Genomic DNA, 24,714 nt, shown 5'->3' with positions numbered 1-24,714 from the left:
TCCTAGTGCAAAGACAAGTGGAAGCAGACAAAAACAACAAGCACGCATGCTACAAACTTTACCCGAGTCATTTAGACAGCCGTTAGCACAGGATTCTCCTTATGGGGACCTGATATGTTTAATATGCTGCTGAGAATATAGCCCAGAAGAAGCGTATAGTATAGCTTTTATTTTGGAAAGAGCCATTTCTCTGTAATAAACTCTCTTTTCCAAAGATGAGGGATTTCTCCATCAGATATATTTATTTTTTATTACTTTGTTGTTTCAGCAACATTCAATTTAAAAACTGTACTTTTGAGTTAAAATATATATTTATAATTTTAATAAATGACAATTTAAAAAAGCATGAACATTTTTTTGTATCGAAAAAATATCGAACTGTGACACCAAAATATCGAACCGAACCGTTAATTTTGTGTATCGTTGCACCCCTACAAAATTAAAGCAATTTTCCCCCCTTTATCACTTTCTTTTACTGTAAAGTTATCAACATGCTATATGACTGTTATATACCCCATAGCATATATGTTGACTGTTGAGTCAAGCTGCTAACGTTGTTCCCAAATTAAGACGTTTACTTTCCTGTTATTCAAGGTATAGTTTTTGGTTTTGCTTTAGCGCCATAGTGTACAGTTTACACATTCACACATCACCTGAAATATTCATAGACTCAACACTGGGAGGAGTCAAATCTCTGGGAGGGATAAATCAGGAAGGGCATCTGGTTCTTTTTGTGTGTGTGGTGGGCTTCATGACAAACCTAATGACTGGTAAAATATCAAAAAGGGACGTGTGATGTCTAATTGTCACAGGAGACCTGTTAAATACTTCAGCTGATGATGCCCATGCTGTTGTGTCCTAGCAGGACTGATGCAGCTAAAGTGTTAGCTCCAACTGTTCATAAACAGGTCAGAGCTATAAGGAAAAATTAAATGCCGAAGCAAGACCACAAATTGCGCAGGCATTAAGAAGCATTTTCATCAAACAGACAGCCACAGAAATCTCCATGTTCATTTGGCTTCATGTGCTTTAGTGCAGTTCAGCTGTCTCTGTTAGCAATTTATATCAATTTGCTTCACAACTACAGCCAAATTCACAAATATTTTCTCATGTATACAATTTCATTTCCTGCTGTCACACAACAGAATGACAGATATATGATGTGAATACAGCCCATAAACTACACAGGAGAAATTAAATACATTCCCCAAGCTGCTTCTCTGCACCAACTGAATCATTGTTTTTGTAGCTTTGCCTAACAAACTCTTCATTCATACGGATTAAAGACAAAAACTGCGCTGAAAGTTCATGTAGTGCATGTAGAAGTAAAGTCATCGCTCAGACCAAGTGTCTCCGTTAGGTCTGTATCAGCAGCTGTGGGGTCTTAGACAACATACTAAATATGCTGTGTTACTCCTACTGGCGCCTTCTAGCCATCACTCAGTCCTCTACACCAGGCAGACCTTTAATGTTAATCAATACTTTATGATATGCATGTTCATAAGAGGATTGATCTAATGTGTATAGTTTGAGAATTGAAATGCATTACTATACAATTTATATAATAAATGAATAATATTTATATGTACAGCGCGTATGAATATCAATCATCTTTTGGCAATGGTTTGATTCCCGTTTGTGTCCAGTCCAGCGTTAGACGGTTCTACTTAGGGCTGTTCGATATAACGATATATATCAGATGACGATATAAAAACTTCTATCGTTTCATTTTACGCTATCGTTTGTTTCGTGGTGTCGCAAAATAAACTGTTTACGGCAATATTTTTTCATCGTTTTGATGGTCACTGTAGTGTCTATATTAATTTCTTAAAGTTCTCTCTTTCTCTTATATTTAATATAACCACACTACGGACAGACAAGCGCCTGTTTTTATGCGTTGTCGTTAGCAACAACAACGGTAACAGCATCGCTTGTCCGCTTGTTTATGTTCCACATAAACCTTTCACAATAAAGCTCAAGATCCTGTTGAGACTTTTCAAAATAAACTGAATCACGTGAAAGAGCAGATTATTTACGGATGAGAATTTAAAAAAAAAAAAAAAAAAAAAAAAAAGTCGCCAGGTGCTAAAAAATAAACCTTAGACTCAAACGTTAGAACAGGCTTTTCCCCGCAGCACGCCGTGTAATAAATACTCACAAAGAAAACGGCGGCCGTTACAACTTATGTCTAAAAATGTATCGTTTCATGCATCGGTTAAAATGCTCGACTCCAGCTACATGACGCCCAGCTGGAAACACTTCACGCAAGACGAGCTGCCCGAGATTCACAGAAAATGTTACATTTTTGTGATTTATATCGTTATCGGACGATAGAATTCTTATATCGGGATATGAGATTTTGGTCATATCGCACAGCCCTAGTTTTCTACTGACCTGAATCATGTTTGTACTGTCTGGTTGCACAAAAGTAAACAAGCTGTGTGGAAATCAAAAGGATGCTGGAATGCAAACCTCTGGCTATAGCCCGATGGTGATGTAGTTGTTTTATATGGCCACTTCATTTATCCGTGTTTATAAACAAACATCTGTGAACAGAACAGGAAGTCTTGTCCGGTTAGTGACACCACACACAAAAAAAAAAAAATTAATTAAAAAAAAAAAAAAATCAAGAGGAAACTCAGCTTCTTCCCTCCCGTTGCGCTCACTGGCCACACGTTGCAGCTTGCATGATGATGTGCGGCTACATGCTGAGCTAATCCTTTCTCTCACAGCTAGGCCCAATCCAGCGCTTATTAGACTCGCCATACACTTAATGTTTAATCTCCAGAATTACAAACACTTCATAGTTAAACAGTCTGTAGCACACAAAGCATGTCAATACCAGAGAGCTTCATTTCCTCACTGAAATCATGATAACACACTTGGAGCAATCTCAGGAGACTCGTCATTCTACCACACTTCCTTATTTGTATGACTAATGCAAGCTTTTGGATTATATTTAGAGTGGATGGATTCTTAAGGGGTAATGAATTCATCTTTCTGTGAAAACCAAATCTTATGGTTTCTACCATGCTTTAAAAAAGCCTACAGTGCAGGAAGAGTATTCTTCAGTATTTTGTCACTGTGGTGTAAAACACTGTCATCACTGCAACGAGTCAGCTACGCAGATTTTCTGTCACTTTAATTAAATAACAACCAGACAGTAAAGTGAACTCCGATGTGGTGTGTGGCACTGATGTTTCCCATCGTGCTGTGTAGTTGCCTTGGTAACAGGTTTGTGGATAAGGATGAGATGGCCTGTGAGGCAAAGGAGAGAGGTGGCAGCCGAATGTGACGGGCAGGAAAACAATTGTGTTGAGGAAGAGGAGAATGCAGGGAGGCTAGTTTACGCAACTGGAAAAGAAAAAAAATGATTGCATCCATAATCCTAAACTTTGAGTTATGCTTCTCAAAACTTCGAGTTAATAAGTCAAAATTTAGAGAAAAATCAGGAAGCCTTTTTTTTAAAGGTACGTCATTGCTTTGTTACTCGGAAGCAGGAGGTGGATGGCATCAGCTGCCAGTGCTACAGCTGGCAGGCATGAATATGCAAAGTGCTGAGTACTTTCAATGTGGTTTAAGAAATGATGAAATCCTTGCGTTACTCGCCAACATGAATAGCACTTTGTTCGTGTTTACTATACACTGAAAGCTGACTGATGCTGTCCACTACACGATTTTGAGTGAGCTAGTGTCAGGGATATTTTTCCCCATTGGTGGAAACACGCTTCCATCTGAATGAATCAGACATAACCATTTGAGTCAGGAAGGAGGTGGTTTTAAAAAAAAAGGAAGGTGGCGTGACGATAGACTGATGGGGTGACACCGCAATGAGGATGCAAGAAGAACAAGAGTGTGCAGAGGGGGGAAGAAGAAAAGAAAAAAAAGAGGATAAGAAGAATATTTCTCAGGTCACATTTTTCAGGTCAGTACAGTAATTTGGGTGGACTACATCATCTACTCTGCTCCTTTTTATAGCCCTACCTACAGACAGAGGCAGCACAGGGAGGGCCGGCACACAGGAATAATATGGAGAAGGGACTGTATGTGTGGGAGGTGAAGACAAGACGAGAATCGGCCAATGAGACACCACAGTGATATGTAGACAGACGAAACAGCTGGGAAATTAACACCACCAGCAAACTGCTGCCAAAGCTTTGGTCATGACTGCTCAATTCACCTAACTTACCACAAATTTAACAATTTCAAAAAGAGTAGAAGAAAACATACTCAGCTGCTGCTGTAGCTGAGTCAGAGGCCCTCATAGGTGGTCTTCTGAGGTCTTCCTGGGCAACTTACCTCCATTTAGCAAGTAAATTATGATGTTTGATAAAACATTTGGGTCCTTGTTTTTACAGAAGGGAAGCACTTCCTCTTTCCCTTTGATGGTGATTCAAAGAACTAGCAATAACCAGTGATTTTTGAAGACCTTTAGAAAAACCAAATAAGACGGTCACTTTGAGACCATCCTCCACTAAGGCCGCCGCTGTACTGTGCTATTTTAGAGCCACATACGTTTGAATACGCTCTCTTTGCACAAGCTCCAGCTCTCCAGAAAGTGTCACAAATTTCAGCTTTTTACACAATTTTGCTGAAAAACACACAAACAGCACTGAAAACCCATGTTTTAGCAGTAATAATTACTTCATTTCCTGCTGACAGCGGAGTCATTTGCCAGATAATAGCGTAAACCTGTAGCCACGAGTGTCGAATGTGATGCTTTTATCTACGCCATCATTAATTATGTCTAGCTTAGTAGCTGGCAGTGCTACCAGTAGGCAGCACTGCCTTACCTGCTAGGGTAAATCCTGTCTGCATGCTCACATGCACACACTCATGCCATGTGCTGAGGTTAAAAAAAATAAATAAAAACTGGATCTAATCAGAGGCTGTATTAGCTAGTGCTCCCTGTGCCTGCCTGCCTGCCTGTCTGTAAACACATCTGCTGCGATGGAGATACTGCCTTAGCAGCTATTAATAGAACGTCTTTGCTAGCTAGCATGCTAGCAACAGCACCAGGGACAGTGAGACCAAATTAGCTCAGGACTTTCTGCAAAGGCAGGACTGAAATATCCAGCATGTGGTAGCATCACCAGCTTAGCGCTTATGCTTGAAGACAATAGTTTCTTCACAACTGCAGAGTCATTTGTTGTAGATCTATTGAGACCTTTATAAGACTTGTGTACTTGTCAATAATTGGTGTCCACATAAAAACACACCGAAATAAAACAGAGCCATATGAATGTAGTCTTAACATGATCATGACAATGTAGAATCTGTCCTGTTCAATCCGACAACTGTGCCATGCACCTCATGCGCTCATGTGAGAGTGGGGAAAGGGAAGAAAGGACAACCATGAACTTACTACTTTGGTAAATGTGGAGGTCAGCTACCAGCTGTGTTTCTGTGAAAGGACGTCTGTGTGCTTAAGGCGTGGCTGATTAGTACTTCTGTCACACGAGAGTACACTGCAGCACCATCTTATTGAAGAATACTGGCTGCATTACTGAACAGAACTAATGTATGGCTCAACATACTTTACTGAAATAGATCATCACTGGACCTCAACCAAGGGGCCATGAAAGGGGGAGAAGGGTTTTGTAGTCTAGCAGCTGAGAAGCAGCGCTGCCACACACACACACACACACACACACACAGTACAAGTGCAGATATTGGGCTATTTTGTGTTGATAGTGGTAATATTATAGAGATTACTATTAACAACAGCTGGAATTTTAGCACAAAATGCCACCAACAAACCAGACTAAAGGATACCGAATTATTCTCCTTTGTAGTTTCCTGGCTTGAACATTACATATGATGAAACAATAAGTAGTTTGCGGCATATAAGGCTATAACAAGCTGCGACATGCAGAGCTAAATGGAGTGTGTAGGGATAAACATAGCATCACTTGTTTAGCTGACACATGAGAGGCCAAGGGGGTGCTGCTCCCAAGAAAAAGGAAAAGAATAGACAAGCAGCAAACTTTTGTTGTTAGCAGGTGGCTTAGAAATGACTTCTGCAGCCTGAATTTACTTTATCACCCCCCCAACCAAGAAAAAAAAAAAGGGAAAAAAAATCGAAACACACTGTTGATACTGTTGAGTAATTCAGGACGACTCTTCTCCTTTATAGCAAAATTATACATTACCGAGAAGGGTGCAGCAAAAGGTGTGCGAAGAAGGTAAAAATCGTGTGCGCAAAGAGACTGAAGAGACAGAAACAGTGAGTCAGCTAACCAGACAGAGAGATACTGCACTGTGTCGAGAGGGTGGACAGGAGGATGACAGAAAGAACAGACACAAACAATGACTGTGCACACAGCCTGCTGTGTTCAGGAGAAGCACAAAAAGGGAAAAGCTATGCAATGTTCTGTTTAGAAAATAGGCGATCACACAGTAGTGTATGCACGTTTGACAAAAAGGTGAAATAAAAGTCATCTTGCATACCCCTCCATGTGTTACATTAGACAATTACAGTGTGTTAGGTGCTGTCCAAGTGAAGTTAATTAAGAGCACCAAATTCCCAAAACAGGAAACAACTCACCCCGTAGCTAGGACTACAAAAGGAATGAGGACAGATATGGTTAAAAAGCCTGCTGGAAACACTGGTATAAGCACTATAACTGTAGATGAACAGGGGGAAAAACTAAAATACACACCTTCGTCCATAAGATTTCCAAATAAGGCTTTCGTCTCCTCTTGAAATGTGGGGACCTCTGAAAAAGAAAAAGGGAGCAAAGTAAACAAACACAAGTTAGAAAAGCAAAGCTAGAGAGATACTGGTTCAGACCGATCCCACCGTAACAATGTTCCTACCATATAACAGGAATAATAACCATCAAGTAAAGTACACCAAATTACACACATTTTCACCAGCTAAACATGAAGCCTGGCTTTGTAATTTCTGACGATGTTTAATAACATGCTCAAGTCAGTCCGGATAAGCTGGATTTCCATCATGACAGTCTAGTTTTTAAAATGGTGCCAGCTGGCTATAGGAGATCAGGAGGGGCACAGCAGATTTAGTGCACTTCCACGGACTACAACCAGCCTTTCAAGGCATTTAAGCCACTCACTGTGCTGCTAATGCACCATACATTAGCACGAGACTTTAAAAAAAATAAATAAATAAAATAAAATTGATTCACACTGTGCTGTCTTGCCCTACTCCACATTTTCCCCAGTATTGTTCAGTCAATGCCTCTGTTACAACTCTGACATGTAGCCATTGTGTCTGGGTCATAATAATGTGATCCTCTACAGAGGTGACTGCATGCAGGCTAAACTGTGCACATATGTACATTTCACAACACAGCTGTCATCTGCCAGAGAAAATTTCATTCTGCCCTTAATATAGTGCACATTTGTCATTGTAATTCGGGGTGGGTGATATCGCCTCAAATTATCATATGTCAATATGGCCAGAAATATCATGCCCATTTTACTTCAATATAGAATAATCCAGACAAAAAGCTGGTCACAACATTTTATTGATACTTGCAGCTTGCAGGCAGCACCATTTATAGTTGCAACTAAATAAAAGATCATTTTCAATCCTTTTTAAATGAGTCAAATGAACACTACGGCATCACTGAGAGTTACAAACTGTCTAAATCCTTTCACCTTTAATAAAATGATCAGTGTGGCTGCTTTACCAGGTGTAACAAATAGGTTTAACATCCAGGCATCCATGAAAACAGAGTTTATGAAGGTTAACAGAGTTAGAAGCAAGCAGGAAGTTAGCTTGCTAGTTTCCACCTAAACATGATATAGCATGTTCTGACTGAGGGGTTTCTGAAAAATTAAGACGTACAGCTCTGCTATCACTTCAACATAAATGAAGACAGAAAACTAAACAGCAGTGACGGTTGTAGGGTTACTGAAGTTGGGCTAGCTGGTATATAATAATGTGCTACGTGGTGGGTAGCTACACAGCTATGTTAGCATGATATAAACACATTAGCAGTGAAGCTAACTTTTTTCCCCACTCCAGCCTTAATAAACGCAGTGTAGTTTGGATCCGGAAGCAGGGTTCATACATCATCACTTAAAGACCGGATACTGAAGGGGCAATCTTTTGAAACAAGATGCCAGGAGAAGCAGTATTATATCTAGTGACGCAGCACAAAAGTACAAAAGTAACCTAGGTGAAATTGTTCCTAGATACTTCAGGTAAAACATATTTGTTTAACAATAACTTATGTGACTGTTGAGAATGCTCTGGAAGTTATTTTAAACTAAAATAAAGTTTGTACCTCAGATGTTGGGTCAAGCTATTCAAACAAGCTGCTTAACCACATCAGTAATTTGCATCCACTGTTTGTTATTCTTGTCATATGAAGCGCAGCTAGTGAGTACTCCTGCCACGCTGGGTGAGTCGTGTGTTTACATTTCGGTCCCAAGTCACCGGCTGCTAGCTTCTCGTCCTTTAAAGTCTGGCTGCACCTTCAGTGTATTTGTGCTGGCTAAAGGTGGAGAAACACTTGTCATTTACACCTTTAACCTCCTAAGACCTGAACTCTTCCAAGGCATGCATTTTAAATTTCTCTATGATATTTGGGCATATTGGGACCCGATGAATGTAAAAACAAAGAATTACCTGATTTTTGTTTCTAAGAAAAATGAGAGCCACATATGAGGATATTTGTTTCAAATTTCGATAGAACAGTGGCAGTATAATGTCCTCGTAAGTGGATATCAGGTCCTTGTAGTGCAAAATTTAGTATTTTGGTCTAAATAACCCAAAATGTGATGTCCACATATGTGGACGCCAGGTCCTAGGAGGTTAATCTGGACAGTTTTCTTGTACATGTTGCAAAGTACTGTGTCCTTATTGGAGGTTGTTGAAGTAGCTCTCATCTTCAGTACTAAATGGTGACTCTTGCTCTCAGATATGCCTGGGCTCATCTCATTGTGCACAACAGGGAACAAACTCATGGTTGCTAGTAAATCTAGCCACTGTTAGTTTAATGGATGAGCACACTTCGAAAGCTTTTACCATGCTAAGAAAGAACAATCAATTTAGATTTGTATTTCTACTTATAAAACACTTAACAAGGAACCAAGTCTCATCAACCAGTTTAGATTAGAGTGCCTAATTCATTTCTGACTTTCACAATGGATACCAGATTGACAAGATCTGATATAACGGAAATCACCATGTGGGCATCATGAAAACAACATTTCCTTTAGGTTAATCTGCAGCCTTTTTAAAGCCATTTGCTTTAGACAAAACAAACACATACCTTGGAAAAAAACAAAACAAACAACTACATAGCAGCTCAGGTACATGTGAAAACAGAAGGACACCAAAAAAAAAAAAAAAAAAAAAAAAAAGGGGGGGGGGGGGGGGGGGGGGGCACTAAGAGAAGCTAAGATATGCTGCACACTGAAGCCAGGAAAAGTTGAAGTATACGGAAAATAAGCACTTGGGGGAATAAAAGAATGCAAAGAGATACAAGCGGGAAAAAGACACCACGAGTAGAGGGGGAGGCCAAAAACAAGCTAGGCTTCAACAAACATGCCGTTCTTTGTTCTTAAGTGGCCCACTCCAAGTTTTCATACACACTATACAGTGTAATTCACAATGCACGCATGCGGCGCCTGCTGAAAGGCTCCTCTGTATTCACCCACAAAGAAACTATTCAGCACATTTTGTCACAACATACAGAACACACTTTCACCAGCTACGCTCGAGCAACAGAAAGGCCAATCAATTTGTCAGCTTGATGCTAACAAAGCTACAACTAGAATTTACACTACTGTACAACATCTTACCCTGTAGATACACGGACAAATGCATTGAGCTGATGATGAGGGGAGGAGAGGGGGCTTTTAGTGTGCTTTACCGTTTTAAAGTGTAATACCTTTAGTCCTGTGCACACTCCTTGTGGCTACACATGAGAAGAGTCTGAGCAAGGAGTTCCAGGGTGGAGCTTGCAGCGATACACTAGCCGGCTTCGATTTCACTTGTACCACAGACATAGAGGTAAAGCATTTATACGCTCCCTTTGCGCCATATTTCTCTGGCCTTTTCCATGGAAACCACACAGTGTTACTGCTGCCCCAAACACACGACAAAACACAAGATCATGTTTCATCCTCCTGCTCACCCATTTGAGAAAAACAAGTTCATGAGGGTTGGGGTAAGCTGAAATGAAAGAACTGTGTCCAGAGAGGCAAACTGATCCTTAATAGCTGGTAAAATGAGTTCTCAGAGGAGATGGCACAACAGAGTGGAGAAGGCTGGAAAGAGAGATGAAAAAAAACAAAAAAATGAAACAAAAAAAGCAGGTCACCGATGTTTTCACTGCAATGCTTCGACACAAACCATCAGATTTGTTTTCTGTTAAAATTAAAACCTTGAAAATCAAGTCTGTAAGCAGTCTGTTGGTGTGTGGTCAGTCGGCCACTCCCTTGTTTCTCCCTAATCGGTCAATACAGGAACAGACAGCAAAGCAAGGCAGTTTAGCCAACTCACAGTAGAGTTTCTTCAACACTGGATAATTATCCTTTAGCAGGTTCCACCTTTGTTTCTCCTGGTGCCAAATTTTCAGGAACTGTTTGGCACTACACCACTGCAGCATCTAACAGGTACAAATGCATCCAACAACCACCTTCTGAAATTGTAGGTTTGCTGGGGGGGAGGAACATTTCCCACAGTCAAACAGGGGTGATTTTGATAGAAAAACAAATCCTGTCCAGTGTACTTGAGTTGGAAGGTAGAAAAAAAATATAAAAGTTTGATAAGAAAACAAAGCTCTGCTTTTTTGGTTTCTTAAGATGATAAGACTTGCGAGAGAAGGAAACAAAGAAAGTGTCCCAAATAAAGTCACTCCCTCACTGAGCGAAGTTCTCTCCGTCCCCAAGAGTGTGGTTGGTGTCGCTGCTGCTGGGTGCGTTTGTGAGAAAGACAGAGAGCAAAGCTAAGCCGGCATCCAATGTCAGTCCAAACAGCAGCCTGACTCACACCCTCCCCGCTCTCCCCTGACAACTCCCTACCCAAACACATAACCCTCTCTCCTCACACAGCTGACACTTGACAAATTTTATTTGCGCCTGAAAATATACATACAGAAAGTATACAGACAGTATATGTACACGTCTGTATACTTTCTTGCATTTTTGCCTGCCTCAAGCTCGCGTATTTCGCTCCCCTTCTTAGGTGGACATTCCTTCTCTCACTCTCCCACTTGTGTTTCTTTCTCTCTGCCCCCTCCGTTCCACTGCCTCTGTGGTTAAGCAAGTCTCAGATTTCAGCCTCATCTGGCTGCAGGCTGTACCACCAGCTGCCCTCACTGACACCATACCTCACTTTCTCACTGCCTTTTCTCTTCATTCTGTTCTATCGACTTTCACCCTCACATTGCTTGCCACAGTGCAGCAGGACTGTGCATGGCATTAAGCACTCAAACACTAAATCAGCAGATTCAAACAAAATGATGGTCTCTGTAGCTTAAACAAGTCAAACAAGAAACTCTTTTTTAAATCCAGGTCTGTTAGTCAATTTTCTCCTCCTACACACAGGACCATATTCTCTTTAAAAACACAAACACATGTGTATAACTGAGCCAACCAAGATGGGAAGCAAGATAAAAAAAAAAAACTAAATATTACTGTGAGCTGCAATCTGTCAGCAGGAGAGAAAGTGATAGCTAGCTTAGTGCACAGGGAAACACCGACCCGGTTCACATGCAGCACTCGAGTGCGTCTCGGTGATCTGATCCCATATGGACAGATCTAAACACAGATGTAACTGCCCCCAAACACGATGACTCATGGACTCTGCTTCTGGCCACCATCGTGGCCGACAATAATGCCAGCAATGACGTAGAACGACTGCTGTACAGTGTGTGCTGTGCCTGCAAGTACTGCCAAAAGTGCACGTCTATTTTTGAACTGCAAAATAAATCACAAATGATATTCGGGTTATGAAGAGATTCAAACTTTAATACCTTTTTATAAAATGAACTCTGCTTACAAGAAGACGGTATAAATGATGGATGATGCTTCTGTGTCTGAAAAGTGAAGCAGATGCACAACTTCCTTAAACCTGCGTTCTTTTTGTATGTCCACCAACGGAGCAATAACTGCAATTGAAAAGAAACATCCAGTCCTGTACAAGTCTGAGAAAACAGCCCTTGCACGTGCCCTCAGTAAAGACTTTCCTGATCAATCTCTGTGCTCAGCCTCTCAAAAGTCCATTTTGCATGTGTTTGGTCACTTAAGTTTCACAAAAGAGGATTATCCAGGGTACGCTCACTGTAACAATTTGTGACAAGTCTGAACCACATGCTTCTGGTTTCACAGTCACACCTACCTCTTGCCGTCCCTTTCCCAGCCTGTATGTGGACACTAAGCCCTTTCTTCTATACTCTGTGTGACAATGGCAGATAGAATTTAAGGGCACATCTTTGACAGGTCGTGCCATTTCACTTGATTTTTAAGTTACTTGCATGGTAGTAAAACAAAGCAGACTGTAAAAGGAAAGGACAGCGTCATTTCATATGGAAATGTGGGCTTGTGCTTTACTCTATCCTGTCTTACAACCCCTCACCAAGGCATGCCTTTCACATCTCCAACTCACTGATCTTGTTTCTCTCAGTTCATTGATATGCTATTGGCATGACAAAATGCAAAAATCTGCACTACTGAAGGATGTTTAAGGTGTAAATAGTTTCTCTCTCTTTCCATCCTCTCCTCTGTAGCCCCTGTGGATGTAGGTGATGACCTGTTTGGGTCGCCAGTGATGAATTGCTGCCTGGTCCAGATGGCTCATTGTTGTATATATTGCCTGTGCCCCTTTTAATAACACAATTTGGGCATTGGCTACTGTCACTAGCTCTGTTTTACAGCCCACATTGTGCATGCGTGTTACAGCGGTCTCTCTTTGTGCCTGTATTTCTTCTACTGCTGCCAAGTTTCTGACTGTATTCGGTTTATATTGTCTGGCAATAATGCAAACAGATGTGGCGTAACCACTGAGAAAAGATTACAGCAGAGGCAGTACGGTAGCATGCCCCATGTCTCGCTTGTGGTTTAGTCAGTATAGTCCAAAAAAAAAAAAAAAAAAAAAAGGGTGATTTTTGGGGGGGCAGATGAGAAAACTAACACTCAAGTGTGATCAGTTCAGTGACATACTCAACAATAGGTACACTACACTGATCATCATAGAGAGGGTTGGTGAATAAAAAGGAAAATGCCTGTAGGTCCTTTAAAAATGCACTTATTTGAATTTTAGGTCTCTGAAATTGCTTACAAGATATTTGAATCTGTCCTACAAGTTGCATTAATATTAGTCTTACTTCCATCTGGGTCTTGGGGAATAATATTAATCACTAATACACATTTTTCGACATCGCAAACTATCAAAGGATGTCTGTCTAGTAGATAGCAATGTATTGTGAGGTAGCTCCATGCCTCCTGGGTTTTAAATGCACCTTAGAACACACATGCATCAACACTACATATGAGCGGGCGGAGGGAGGTTCTCTGCGGCCTGTTGGAGCGGGGGTCTGGGAGGAAGAGTTGGCCGTCCGATTGGGGTCTGAAATGTGGGGCCTCCTTGCTGCTGCCGCCGAGTCGGGGCAGTCTGCTTCTCTCCACCCCAGGGAAAAGGGTAACACTACCTGGGTCTGGGTGCAGTTTCCCCCTCCAGGGGCAAGGGTACCTAGACCTGGGGTATAGAGTATGCTTGGGGAGTGTGATTGTGTGTACAGTGTCTCTTTATGTCTGTCTCCACGTTGGGTGAGTGTTGAGTAATTGCATATGAGAGCATGAGGGTGGGAATGGATGTCTGTATCTGTGTGTGCCTGTATGTCTGTGTCTATGTCAGGTTGGGTATCAGACGCCACCTCTCTAGGGACATCTCAGGCCCATCTCCCCCACCACTTCCCGTGCCAGTGGCAGACGCCCTCAGACATCGGTGCGTTGGTGGTTCTTTGTGTCCGGGGGTGGACGTCCAGGTACACACCGGCTCACTCCTTGGTGGCTGCTTATCGGGGCCTGGGGCCTGGGGTTCGCTCGGGCCACTTCGGGGGTTGGGTGCCCTCAGCCTCTCGGTCTGGGGCTCAGTCACTCTGGCACAGCTGGCTGCCGGCGGAGCTCACGGGCACGTCACTGCAACCCCCCCGGCTTCTGCTTCACGGCTGCTGAGTGACCCCTCATCTGGGACTCTCCTCAGCTTTTTCTGGGATAGTGGCGCAGCTGCCCCTCTGTTGGTCTTCCTTGGTCTCTTGTGTTCTTAGGGCCTCTGGATGTCTGGAGTCTTGATCTCCTCCATACCTGCTTCATGCCCTGGAGGACGGGGCTGTGGCCCCCCCACACCCTCTAGCAGATCATTACATGAAGGAACCTTTTAAATACAACCGCGTCCATGCTCACAGGTGTACACACACACACACACACACACACACACACACACACACACACACACACACACACACAAACACACAAACGACACCCTTTTTGGCTCCTACCTCAAAGCACACTGTGTGCTGTCGATCTTACGTGCTGCACAACAATGTTTAATATTTAGTATTTACTGTTATATTCCCATAGATCATCGTGATGTTGTTTATTATGTTGCTCTTTTGTTTTTTCCTTCTGCTTGTTTTCTCTTTTTTTCCCCCTCTTTCTCAACAGGTGATCCAGGTGATTGATGGATGTATTTTTTTGTCTGCTTATTTTGTTGGTTTTTGTTTTTTTGCCCTTTATCCCCGTCCCTCTTCCCCGCTGTTTTTCTTTCCCTCTTTCTTTCTCCCCTTTCTTTTCCCCAGTCAAATCTGTCCCGTATTTAGTAAGTGAAAATAAAATAAAAAATTAAAGCTGCAAGCAGCGTTATGAGGGCCCTCGCACCCCCGGCGTTTCATGCCATGTTCAACATCTAAAACCAGCACGTCCGATCTGATGTCACAGTGATGGAATTCATGCATTTAATCACCAGCTAATATTTCATCTTATTCAACCATGATTATAGTCGTCCCACTAGGTGGCGCTCTAACCATTACTGACAAATGGCATAACAAACATTTCAGAGCTCGAGTGTCATCATGCCTGCGAAGTTTGGGAGAGACTGGACATTATGTTTTGGAGTGACAGCAGATTACTGCTTTTTGGCGAGTGATTGAAACTCCACATGCAGCCATGACCACCCCGTTTCCCTGAACGTAAAAAGCTTCGCAATTTAACATCACAAAGGTCTTTAGATTCCACACACTGGAGATCTCGTCAATCTGATGAAATCCCTTGGAGGAGTTCGTCAAAATACGGTGCCTGAAAAGACGGGGAAATGTCGCCAAAATTACACATTAATTTTAAAATGGCTGACTTCCTGTTGGATTTGGGATATTGCTCCAAGAGACTTTTTTGTACATCTTGATATCTCCTATAAGCTTACCAGGTTTCAGACTCATAGATAAAACACAGAGCAGGGGCTGTTGTTTTGAAATTTTGTAGGGGGCGCTGCGGAGCCATTTTGCGCTATTCAATGAAAATGATCACATAACAACAAAGCGTTCATCACATTGGAGGGGTGCGCCAAATTTCAAGACTTTTTAAACTTTCCAAGCCCCTCAAAAGCCACTTCATTTTTTATGGTGAACTGCATTGCCACTAGGGTGCGCGGTTCAGTTTACTGTCACAATTTTCGCACTGAAGCATCATGAAGGACTGATGGTGATATTCACCGCTTTTGAGGTGGCCACGATGAACCTGTGAAAATCAGTACAACAAAATGAAAGACATGACTTTTCCTGTTGCCACTAGGTGGCGCTCTGCGTATTCCTTACAATGGGCACATCAATCTGTTCAGGGCAGGTCTGACATCATGCCTGTAAAGTCTGGTTCTGATCAAACTGGATTTCATTGAGTTACACTAATTTGTTTCTTCATGGCGAGATGTTAAAGTTCGCCATGCTCCTGGGGTCACACCCTTTTGCGAAAAGTCACAGTTTTCACTGTAACCCAAGACCAACTCCTTAAGGCTTTCCTGGAGAAATTTGAGGCTGCAGATGTCACCCATCACAATACTGTACCCCAAAGTGTAAAACATGACATTTCCTGTTCCCACTAGGTGGCGCTGTCCCTGATGTCAAATATGGCAGTTGAAATATGTTCAGGGGTGGAGCCTTATCATATGTGTGCTCTTTGGTCCAGATCGGACAATGTATGACAGAATGAGAGGCAATACGATTTTCATGGCGAGTCATTGAAATTCGCCATGGCGCCACCGCCTCACCGTATCGTGAAAACTCAAAAGCTCTGCAATTTAACATGGCCCAGGTGTGTAGTTGACACTGACCAAATATGAAGCTTATACGACCAAATCCCAAGGAGGAGTTCGAAAAAGTTCGAGGCATGGAAATGGCAAAATTAGTGCCAAAATGTCACCTTCTCTTCCAAATGGCGGACTTCCTGTTGGGTTTACGTCAATGGGCCAATTGACTTTTTTGTTCGTCTTGGCATGGTACACATGTGTGCCAGATTTCATACATGTAGCTCAAACAATGTGGTCATAGGGCTGCATTTAACAAGGCATAGGTGGCGCTCTAGAGCCATTTCCCAGTGCTCATATGTAAAACCATTAAAATACAAAATGTTTCACCACACCTGGCATGTGTGCAAAATTTCATGAGTTTTTGAGCATGTTTAGGCCCTCAAAAAGGCCCTTGTTTTGCAAGAAGACGAAGACGACGAAGAAGACGAAGAACAGATACAATAGGGCCTTCGCACTCTCTGTGCTCGGGCCCTAATAAACAATAAAAGGTGAATCAAATAGACCATTACAGTAAGGCTGGGATGGTCCATTTGGTAAACTAAATCCGTTGGGCATCTTTCTTCGCCTTTAGACAATAATTCTGATGGCAAAAGAGTCAAACAGGAACAAAAAAAAAAAAAAAAAAAAAAAAGTATTATGAGGGATAACATGGCTACTACTTCAACATATCACTTTAAAAACCCATTTCTGCATACACTACTTTCATCTATGACAAGTGCAAAATCTGTGAGATCATGACACTGAAAGAACCTGGGGGGACCGTTTGTGGACATTCAGTCCCAGTTTTAAAACCTTTACACATCTGAGTAGCAAACTGCACCAGCATCATTTCTACCGATGAACTGATGAACACGCACAGAGCAAAGCAGGCAGTTGGCTAATGGTTCCTTTTAGCTTTTAACCAGTGTTCACATAACTTAGTTGATTGTGTGTGCAATTGTTCTAAGATGCTCTCTTGCATAGGTGAACTAACAGCAGGCTGTCACTGTGCATTCCTCGGCTCTGATTTCATACAAAACATATTTAAAGATTTACAAGACCCTTTCCACTTCTGTTTACAAACATTGTATTGATTCTACTGAATGTAAAATTCTCAGAGGTAAAACATTGGCAGACCAAAAGAAAACAGAAAAATGCCACCAAATACAAATTGAAATTAATTACACAGTAACATTAAGAAGACCCTCTTCATTACGATGCATTATACTTCAATGCAAAGGGTCAATTGTTGTTCAAAGTGCACATCCGGACCAAATGTGCGTTTGGCATTTTGAAGGAGAAAGAATATCATGTTGCAACCACACTTTCACTTCAAAAACAAACTACACAGCAAGGCACTTCCGCTTCAGTCTGTGAATGCTCACTAAAGAGACAACCTTTGGCATGTTATTTCGATCTTCATCTGCAAATTAAGTGCCACCTACTTCAAAGACAGGGCCAGTCTTAATATACATATTAAAGGACACAATGTTTAAAAAAAAAAAAAAAAAAAACCGGAAGCAGAAGCACCACAAATAAACATGCAGGTGTATCTATGCATTTACTGAGGCACCATGCATGATCCTACAGCTCCTATGCTAGAACTTTAAAGCGGGCTCAATTCTCATTCAATCAAGGTAACAGGTTGCATATATGCAGAAAACTGTAACTGCAACCATTATTATTATCATTATCATCATCATCATCATCATCATCATCAATCAACTACAGTTTGATTTCATAGTGCTACAGAAATGGAATAGACTGATTTCAAAATCCAGACCCAGTCAACAGTTGGCTCTTTTCCATAGCAGGAAAAACAACTTAGGAACAATGCAGCCTAGCAGCTTGTTACCATGGAGAAGCCATACAGAACAGGGATATCAAGGTGGAGGCAAAACCAACCACACAGACACACACTTACCCTATCCTATCTTGTGTGTTAGCACCTAGTATAGAAATACACACAGAGATAAAACAAGCAGGGACTCCCTTTGGCATTAGTAGCAGATCTAGAATTACCTCACTGTTAGTGAGCCGATGACTCACTGCTCTCTTTCTCACATTCACACACCGCCAGTATTAGGTTGGACAAAAACAGCTGTCATGCTTATAATTTTTTCAACGCCGGCTGCTAAAGTTGTGCCAGCACAGTAGAAGATGCAAAGATCTCCTAAAAAGTTCAGTCACAGATTCAGACTTGTCTTCATACACATCAACATAAAAATCACAGTTATTGTCAAATTCCACGTGTAATTAGTCAACAAAAGGACAACTTGGTATACATCTCAAGTTCACCCTTGCTGTAAGACTGTCAAAGATAAAAATATTTCTTAAAAATACATTTCTCGTCTCTTGTGTCATATTAGAGGTGGGCGATAGAAACGATATAAATTTGGCCAACGATAGAGATTTTGACTATATTGCTCTATCGTGATAGCGCATGTTGATGATGTCATCAAGCTGCGCCTGTTTTGGTCGAAAGCATCGCAGCGGCTAAAACCATTATCATCTGCACATTATGGCGGGTGACAGTCATAGCAAAGAGATGAAGCACTTTTGAAATATGGGGAAAGCCAAAAACTGCGCTTCCGCCACTTCCGTAACATTGATACATTAATGTTGAATTCTCTCGCAGCTGTTCTATTCCCATGTTGTTGCAGTATATTAATAACTAACCTCGTATTGTGGATGAATAATCTCAGTTGTTCTCCTGACTGAAGTTTGGCCCGTGTAGCGAGCTAACTTCCTGTTAACTTCTAACTCCGTTAAATTTAATAAATTCTGTTTTCATGGATGCATGGATGTAAAATTTAATTGTTACACCCAATAAAGCAGCAACGCTGATGATTTAATTAAAGATGAAAGAATTTAGACAGTTTTTAAACTCTTAGTGTTTGTTTGACTTTGGGACCTGAAGTAGACGGAGTTTTGGACCCAGATTACTCCGCGAAGCTCCTCACTACGGCAGCTGTAATGCTCTGATAATCCATCAAGCAGTGCGGCTTACCAAAGTTGTACTAAAACATTTTTTAACAGATTTCTGCAGCCAAAATCGGTTCGAGGTCAGTAAGCATAACCAGAATTCATACATAAGGCACACTCTCGATTTTTGAGAAAATTAAAGGATTTTAAGTGTGCCTTATAGTGTGGAAAATACGTTATACAGAAGAAAAGAATATATTATGATATATATCGTTATATATCGTTACCTTCAAATTATATCGCGATATGAATTTTAGGCGATATCGCCCAGCCCTATGTCATATGACACCACGCATGCATGCACAAGCACACAGGTAGTCAGGTGACAGCAGGAGCAGCAACAGAAGTAGACAGGCAGCTCAGATGGACCAAATGAATTTTGAATTTCAAATACAAGACGAGTCAGCTAAGCTTTCAAGAAAAAGGGTGGAATGTGATGCTAATTAAACCAACTGGCCAAGAACTAACAGCAAAAAGGGTCTACTGCTGGAAAGAGAAGAGGCACATCAAATGCACACCACCGTTTGAGGTTCAAGCACAGTGATGAAACAAACCAGTGTTTCCCAAAAAGACGACACCATGGGGAACCAGGGTCAGTCTTCCCAAGCACAGGAAGCATCATAACATAATACAGCTGACAACAGCATGAAAGCAAAAAGGGGTCTGCACACACTTATGTCATTTGGGAAACACTGCAAGTAAAAGTACTGAGGTAAGGCAGTCAGCAGCAATTGACCTTTCAAGTATACTGAGTGCAGGAACGTGCTGGCAAACATACCTGGGAGTGTTACCCGAGGAAAGTCTGTGGGAAACTAGAATTCGCAGTGAAGACAGGTTTAGCCATCAGAACAAGCAGTATGTGCCCGTACAACATTGCCCGTGAGCACACATACGTGGTTACGTTATCCTCAGTTCAGAAGTCAAATACAAAAGACAACTGAATTAAACAGAATTAAAAAAGTAATCATTTCTTATGTTGAGCTGAAGCTGAGGGTTGCACACAACGACAATCATCTTCATGTTTGATTACCCAACGTATTGTGGTGGAAACCTGGCACTGCCGTGTCTAAGATGAGTACAATAAAACAAAGCACCAGCATCTGAGAAATTTCTGAGCCAACAAGCAGAACCCTCGCTGGGTAAGCTAAGACAATAGGCTGCAGGTTGTTTCCTTGGTCATCAAAAAAATAATCCCATAGAGTTTGTAGTCCTTTTCCTCAACAAGCGTGTGTGCATGCGAGGCGGGAGGGATTGGCCGGACATCCACTTCTGTCACCGTTTTAACAATGGCTGGTTGCTGCATAGTGGTCAAATGGTTCAGACATTTCCTGCCTTTAACTCCAAGTGCTATTCCACTGAGAGCAAATACTGCATTGGAGATTTGATAAAAGAAATATTTAACAACATTTTACATTGGTCAGAATAAACAAACCCATTCCAGATGGAACCTCTTAAATACAGTCTGTAAAATGAAAGATGAAAAAGCAAGCTTTTATTTTCTTGCATTTTAATGAGCTTTGGGATTTCACAAGGATGAGTCTTTCCTATCAATGACATAAATCCTTTGATCTTGGCATCTGTCAGCTTTCATCCACATATGAAAACCACCCTGGGGGCTACATTACCAAGTGACTAAGCCTCACTGAAACCTATGGAAAACCCTTGGGTCAAAACAAGTTCATCTCTACTGCTACATTACAGACAACCAACACTTAACTGTGGCAGTCAGCAGAAACCAAGAAGGATCATACATACACGTGTACATGCTGTGTTTCTTTTCCCTGCCAAATGCAGTTAGATGGACCAAAGACACGTTATAGCTGGACAAACTTTATCAACCAGTTAAAACAGCAGAGTGCATACATATGGGTGTGTAAGGTCTCTGAAAGAAAAAGGTTCACTCTGATTTTGTGGTCTGCAGCAAAATAAGCAAAATTTCAGTGTGTAAAAAAGTGTTTTTAAGGTACAATGCAGAACTTGTATCTAGCATCTAAGTGCAGCCCAATAACTGGTTTTCAAGGAGAGGGGAGATTAATTATAGTGAACTGAAATCAACCACATCCTGACAGAAGATATTTAAATACAAGTTGCAATTATTAAAACCTGTATTGCAATTCCAAATTCCAGTGGAACAGACTCCCACCTCCCAATCAATACCCTGCATCTCTCATGTTTATAACATGCTGAAAAGACCATATTTTTCCAACTGTAGGGCAGATCATGTACTTCCAATAATTTGCATCTCAAGATAATGAGACGCTACACCTGACCAGACCGACATCTGCCGTGTAATCTTACTGTAAAATCTCAAATACTGTTTCAAGCATGACACACAAGTCCAGCACTTCGGAGGTTGGAGGCCTGTTTAGAGAGTATTTAATTTGTCAAAAGCTGAAAGAATTAAACAGTCACATTGGGGGTTTTTTGTAATACAATCCCAGAGTTTTACAACTAGTGCATCCCTTTGTCTAGGTTCATTTAATTTGTACATTTATTTACGTTTTATTTGGTCTTACTCTGTGAGGAGCTATGCAAAGTGCTACATAAACAGTGGTATGGCTTTATTATTTGACTGACCTCGGCTTAGATCCATCCAGCCTGAGCAGAGGTTTTGTAAAGTAGGGCAACAACTGTGATCAATATGGAGGTTGCTTTTTTAAGCCAACTTCAGCGAAAGGTCATATTGTGATACCACTGTGCATCTGTCCACAGCCCTAATTCATAACTCATCTACAGGTGTCCACGTAAACCACTACGTGATCGCTCAACTACTGCTCATGCAATGCAAACTGCAGTGAACATGTAACGACGGCGATTATTGCCCTTTAATAATCAATAACGACCAGGAGCTGACATTAGTCTTATAATAGACAAGTCAAACACGCCGACTCCGACTGTAACCTTTACTTGGAGTAAACATTAGTCATCACTTCCTCTACAGCCGTTATGCCAGCAACAGTGCTACACAAAACAATGCCACGACGAGTTTCTGTTGACCTGGTCTAACCTACTTTGAAAGCAAAATGGCCTTGTCTTTGCAAGGCAGACAACGGCGTATCCTAGCAAACAGTTTCCACTGCAGGCACACAAGGCCTCGTCTTGCCGTAAAGCAGTATCCCACAGCTTACTAGCTAGCTGAGTCGGTGAGTTTGTTAGCTTAGCTGGTGTGTGAACATGCTAAGAAACGGTACCCTTCCATTTCCCCCCACTCACACCAGTTAGTAAACGTTAACAACAACGTTTAGTCGCTACGCGTGTCAACCCGTTAACCACTGCAGGCAAGAGGCGTTTAAAAGATCAGCAAACAAGCCGGACAGTAGGCTAGCTAACCGCCAGCATTATTAGCACTGCGCTAGCGAAGGAAGCTAGCGTCTGCTCTGCTAGTCAACGGGGCTGTTGTTTTCACCGACACACACTCCACTCGAAAATCTGATGTTTCACTGTCTGCGGCACACCCGCTTACCTCGAAAGAATTATCCTTCAGTTCACTACGGAGAAACAGGTGAATGTGTGGCACCGAGACAGACACAGGATCCCTCTCTGTCGTCGTTCTCTCGTTTGCTCGATGTACACATTGGCTCAGCTCCTGGAACAGAGACGAGACGGCAGGCGTTAAGTACCAGCCGCTCAGAGCGCGCACAGTTAAGTTTGCCACGGGAGCGCGCCTTGCACGAATTGCAGGTTGCTCGAAATGGTTCAATTTTATAATAATAACAATAATGCGAAAATAAATATACGCATATATGATTGCATCCCACACAATTTAATTCATATCTTTTGAAGCTGTTTCACAAAATGAAAATATTCTCACCGTTCACAAAGAATATTAACGCATGCTCACACTTGTACTATCTCCTTAAAATCAAGGCTCGTCTAGCAGGTTCTCATCTTAGTTTCACTTCATTATACTATTCGCCTGCATCTTGGATCTGTACTGGATTTGATCTCTTGCCTCTCCGCTATAATGTAAGTGAAGGAAACTGCACATATGCTTAAACCAACAAGTCCCACAGATAATCCTTAGAAATTGGACATTTAAATCAGCAGTTTTAATGAAAAAAAAAATAACAAAGGGTTTTAAAAAGAGACTTTGGACAGGTATAGCGAAGATTGAGGTCAATCTTGATGCTGGACACATGTAACTGGCTGGGATTAAGATTTAGGGGTCGTGTTGTTTCTTTCATAGCAATCTGGACATAAGGGAAGCCATCACCACGCCCCCCCCCCTCCCCCCCACACACACACACAGCCATCTACCATCAGGAGGGATGAGGGGTAGGAGGGGGAGCTAAATAGTAATGTGAGGTGGGGGTGGGAGGAGCTGCTGCACAGGCTGGGATTACAGAGAAGGATTGGTTATGTAAGTGTGTTGTCCCAGTAGGCAAGCTGCAGCAGGAGCAAACAGTAGGCTGAGAGACACTCAGACAGCAAGAATAGTAAGAGAAACAGCAGATTTTTGTAAATATAATCCTGCTGTCCTCCTGTAAACAGTGGCTGTAAGCCTTCTACTGTAACCGGGCAGAGTGCAACACATTTTCTTTGTAAATACATGAAGTACACCATCATTGCATGCACACCAGAAACAACTTCTCACATTTAGGGTATCACACGTGCATTTAAATATAACAGCTTACTTTGGACACATATACATCACATGCACACTTCTTCTCTAAACAAAAAACACAAAAGAGTATCTCTGCTTTTTTGGGTCAGTTACTGTAGAAACAGAACTCAAGAGAAAATACATGGTATGACATTTTTATAAAGACACAATAAAAGACAGTGCGATGTCAAATGTCTGAATTCGGTCAATTATGAGGATGTCCCTTTTTTCATCATTTAGCTAGGAAAAAAACAATCTACCAATTGTGAATGCACTGGAGGCACTCATTAAGCCCATTTCTTTATATTAATTAGAGGAATACAGCAAGCAAATAAAAAGGAATGGAACTACAGAGAGCACCAAGGAGAATGTGGGAGAGGGGCTGGGGAAGGAAGACAAGAGGAAGTGGAGCAATCCAAACCCATGAGAATGTTAAGCTGTGCTGGTATGCTAGAGGAATTTGAATTTCTTGGTCGGACATAACAACATGCACAGTTTTTTTTCCTTTAGCAAAGTGAGAAAGAGAAAAGGGTGGAAGGAAGACTCCAAAAAGAAATGTGGAAGGAAGAGATAGTTTGAAGAGGAGAGGGGAGGCAGAAAATAGAGTTTAAGAGAAAGGGAGGAAGGAAGTTGTGAGACAAGGATAATGGATGTAATGCAAATGGGAGAAGAGTATGGAGAAAGAGGATGGGAATGGAGGGGTATGTGGGAAAGGGGGGAGTGTTAAAAGAAACGAAGGAGAGGAAATGGGTGAGTGAGAGCTGGCAGAATCATCAGCACATTCCAGACATAATGTTGTTTGGCAGTAGATTGTTATGCTGAAATCAAAGCAAGTTAGTAGCTGTGCATTGGCCAAGATCCTCTCCGA

The 24,714-nt window shown here is 41.7% G+C and overlaps 1 protein-coding gene across 3 annotated transcripts in view; it reads right to left on the bottom strand.

Moving 5' to 3' along the window:
• siah1 (siah E3 ubiquitin protein ligase 1) overlaps positions 1–22,816 on the bottom strand; it is a 29,168-nt gene extending 6,352 nt beyond the window's left edge. The window contains exons 1-3 of one of the 3 annotated variants that reach the window (XM_084932658.1): positions 22,707–22,816; positions 6,663–6,719; positions 6,548–6,560 (exon numbers count right to left, since the gene is read on the bottom strand). Coding sequence is in view for 2 of the 3 variants with exons in the window: in XM_084932659.1 (XP_084788785.1) it covers positions 6,663–6,719; positions 9,870–9,987 (175 nt within the window). In the remaining variant the exon portion in view is untranslated. Of the gene's footprint in view, positions 1–6,547; positions 6,561–6,662; positions 6,720–9,869; positions 10,376–22,706 lie in introns of those variants that run through there. The other 2 variants (XM_084932657.1, XM_084932659.1) reach the window with 2 other exon arrangements.
• Between the last annotated feature and the right edge of the window lie 1,898 nt (positions 22,817–24,714).

Source organism: Perissodus microlepis, chromosome 7 (genome assembly GCF_051167445.1).
Source record: "Perissodus microlepis isolate ML-2025 ecotype Zambia chromosome 7, ASM5116744v1, whole genome shotgun sequence".
Lineage (NCBI taxonomy): Eukaryota > Metazoa > Chordata > Actinopteri > Cichliformes > Cichlidae > Perissodus > Perissodus microlepis.
This window is presented reverse-complemented; position numbering and strand designations above follow the sequence as displayed.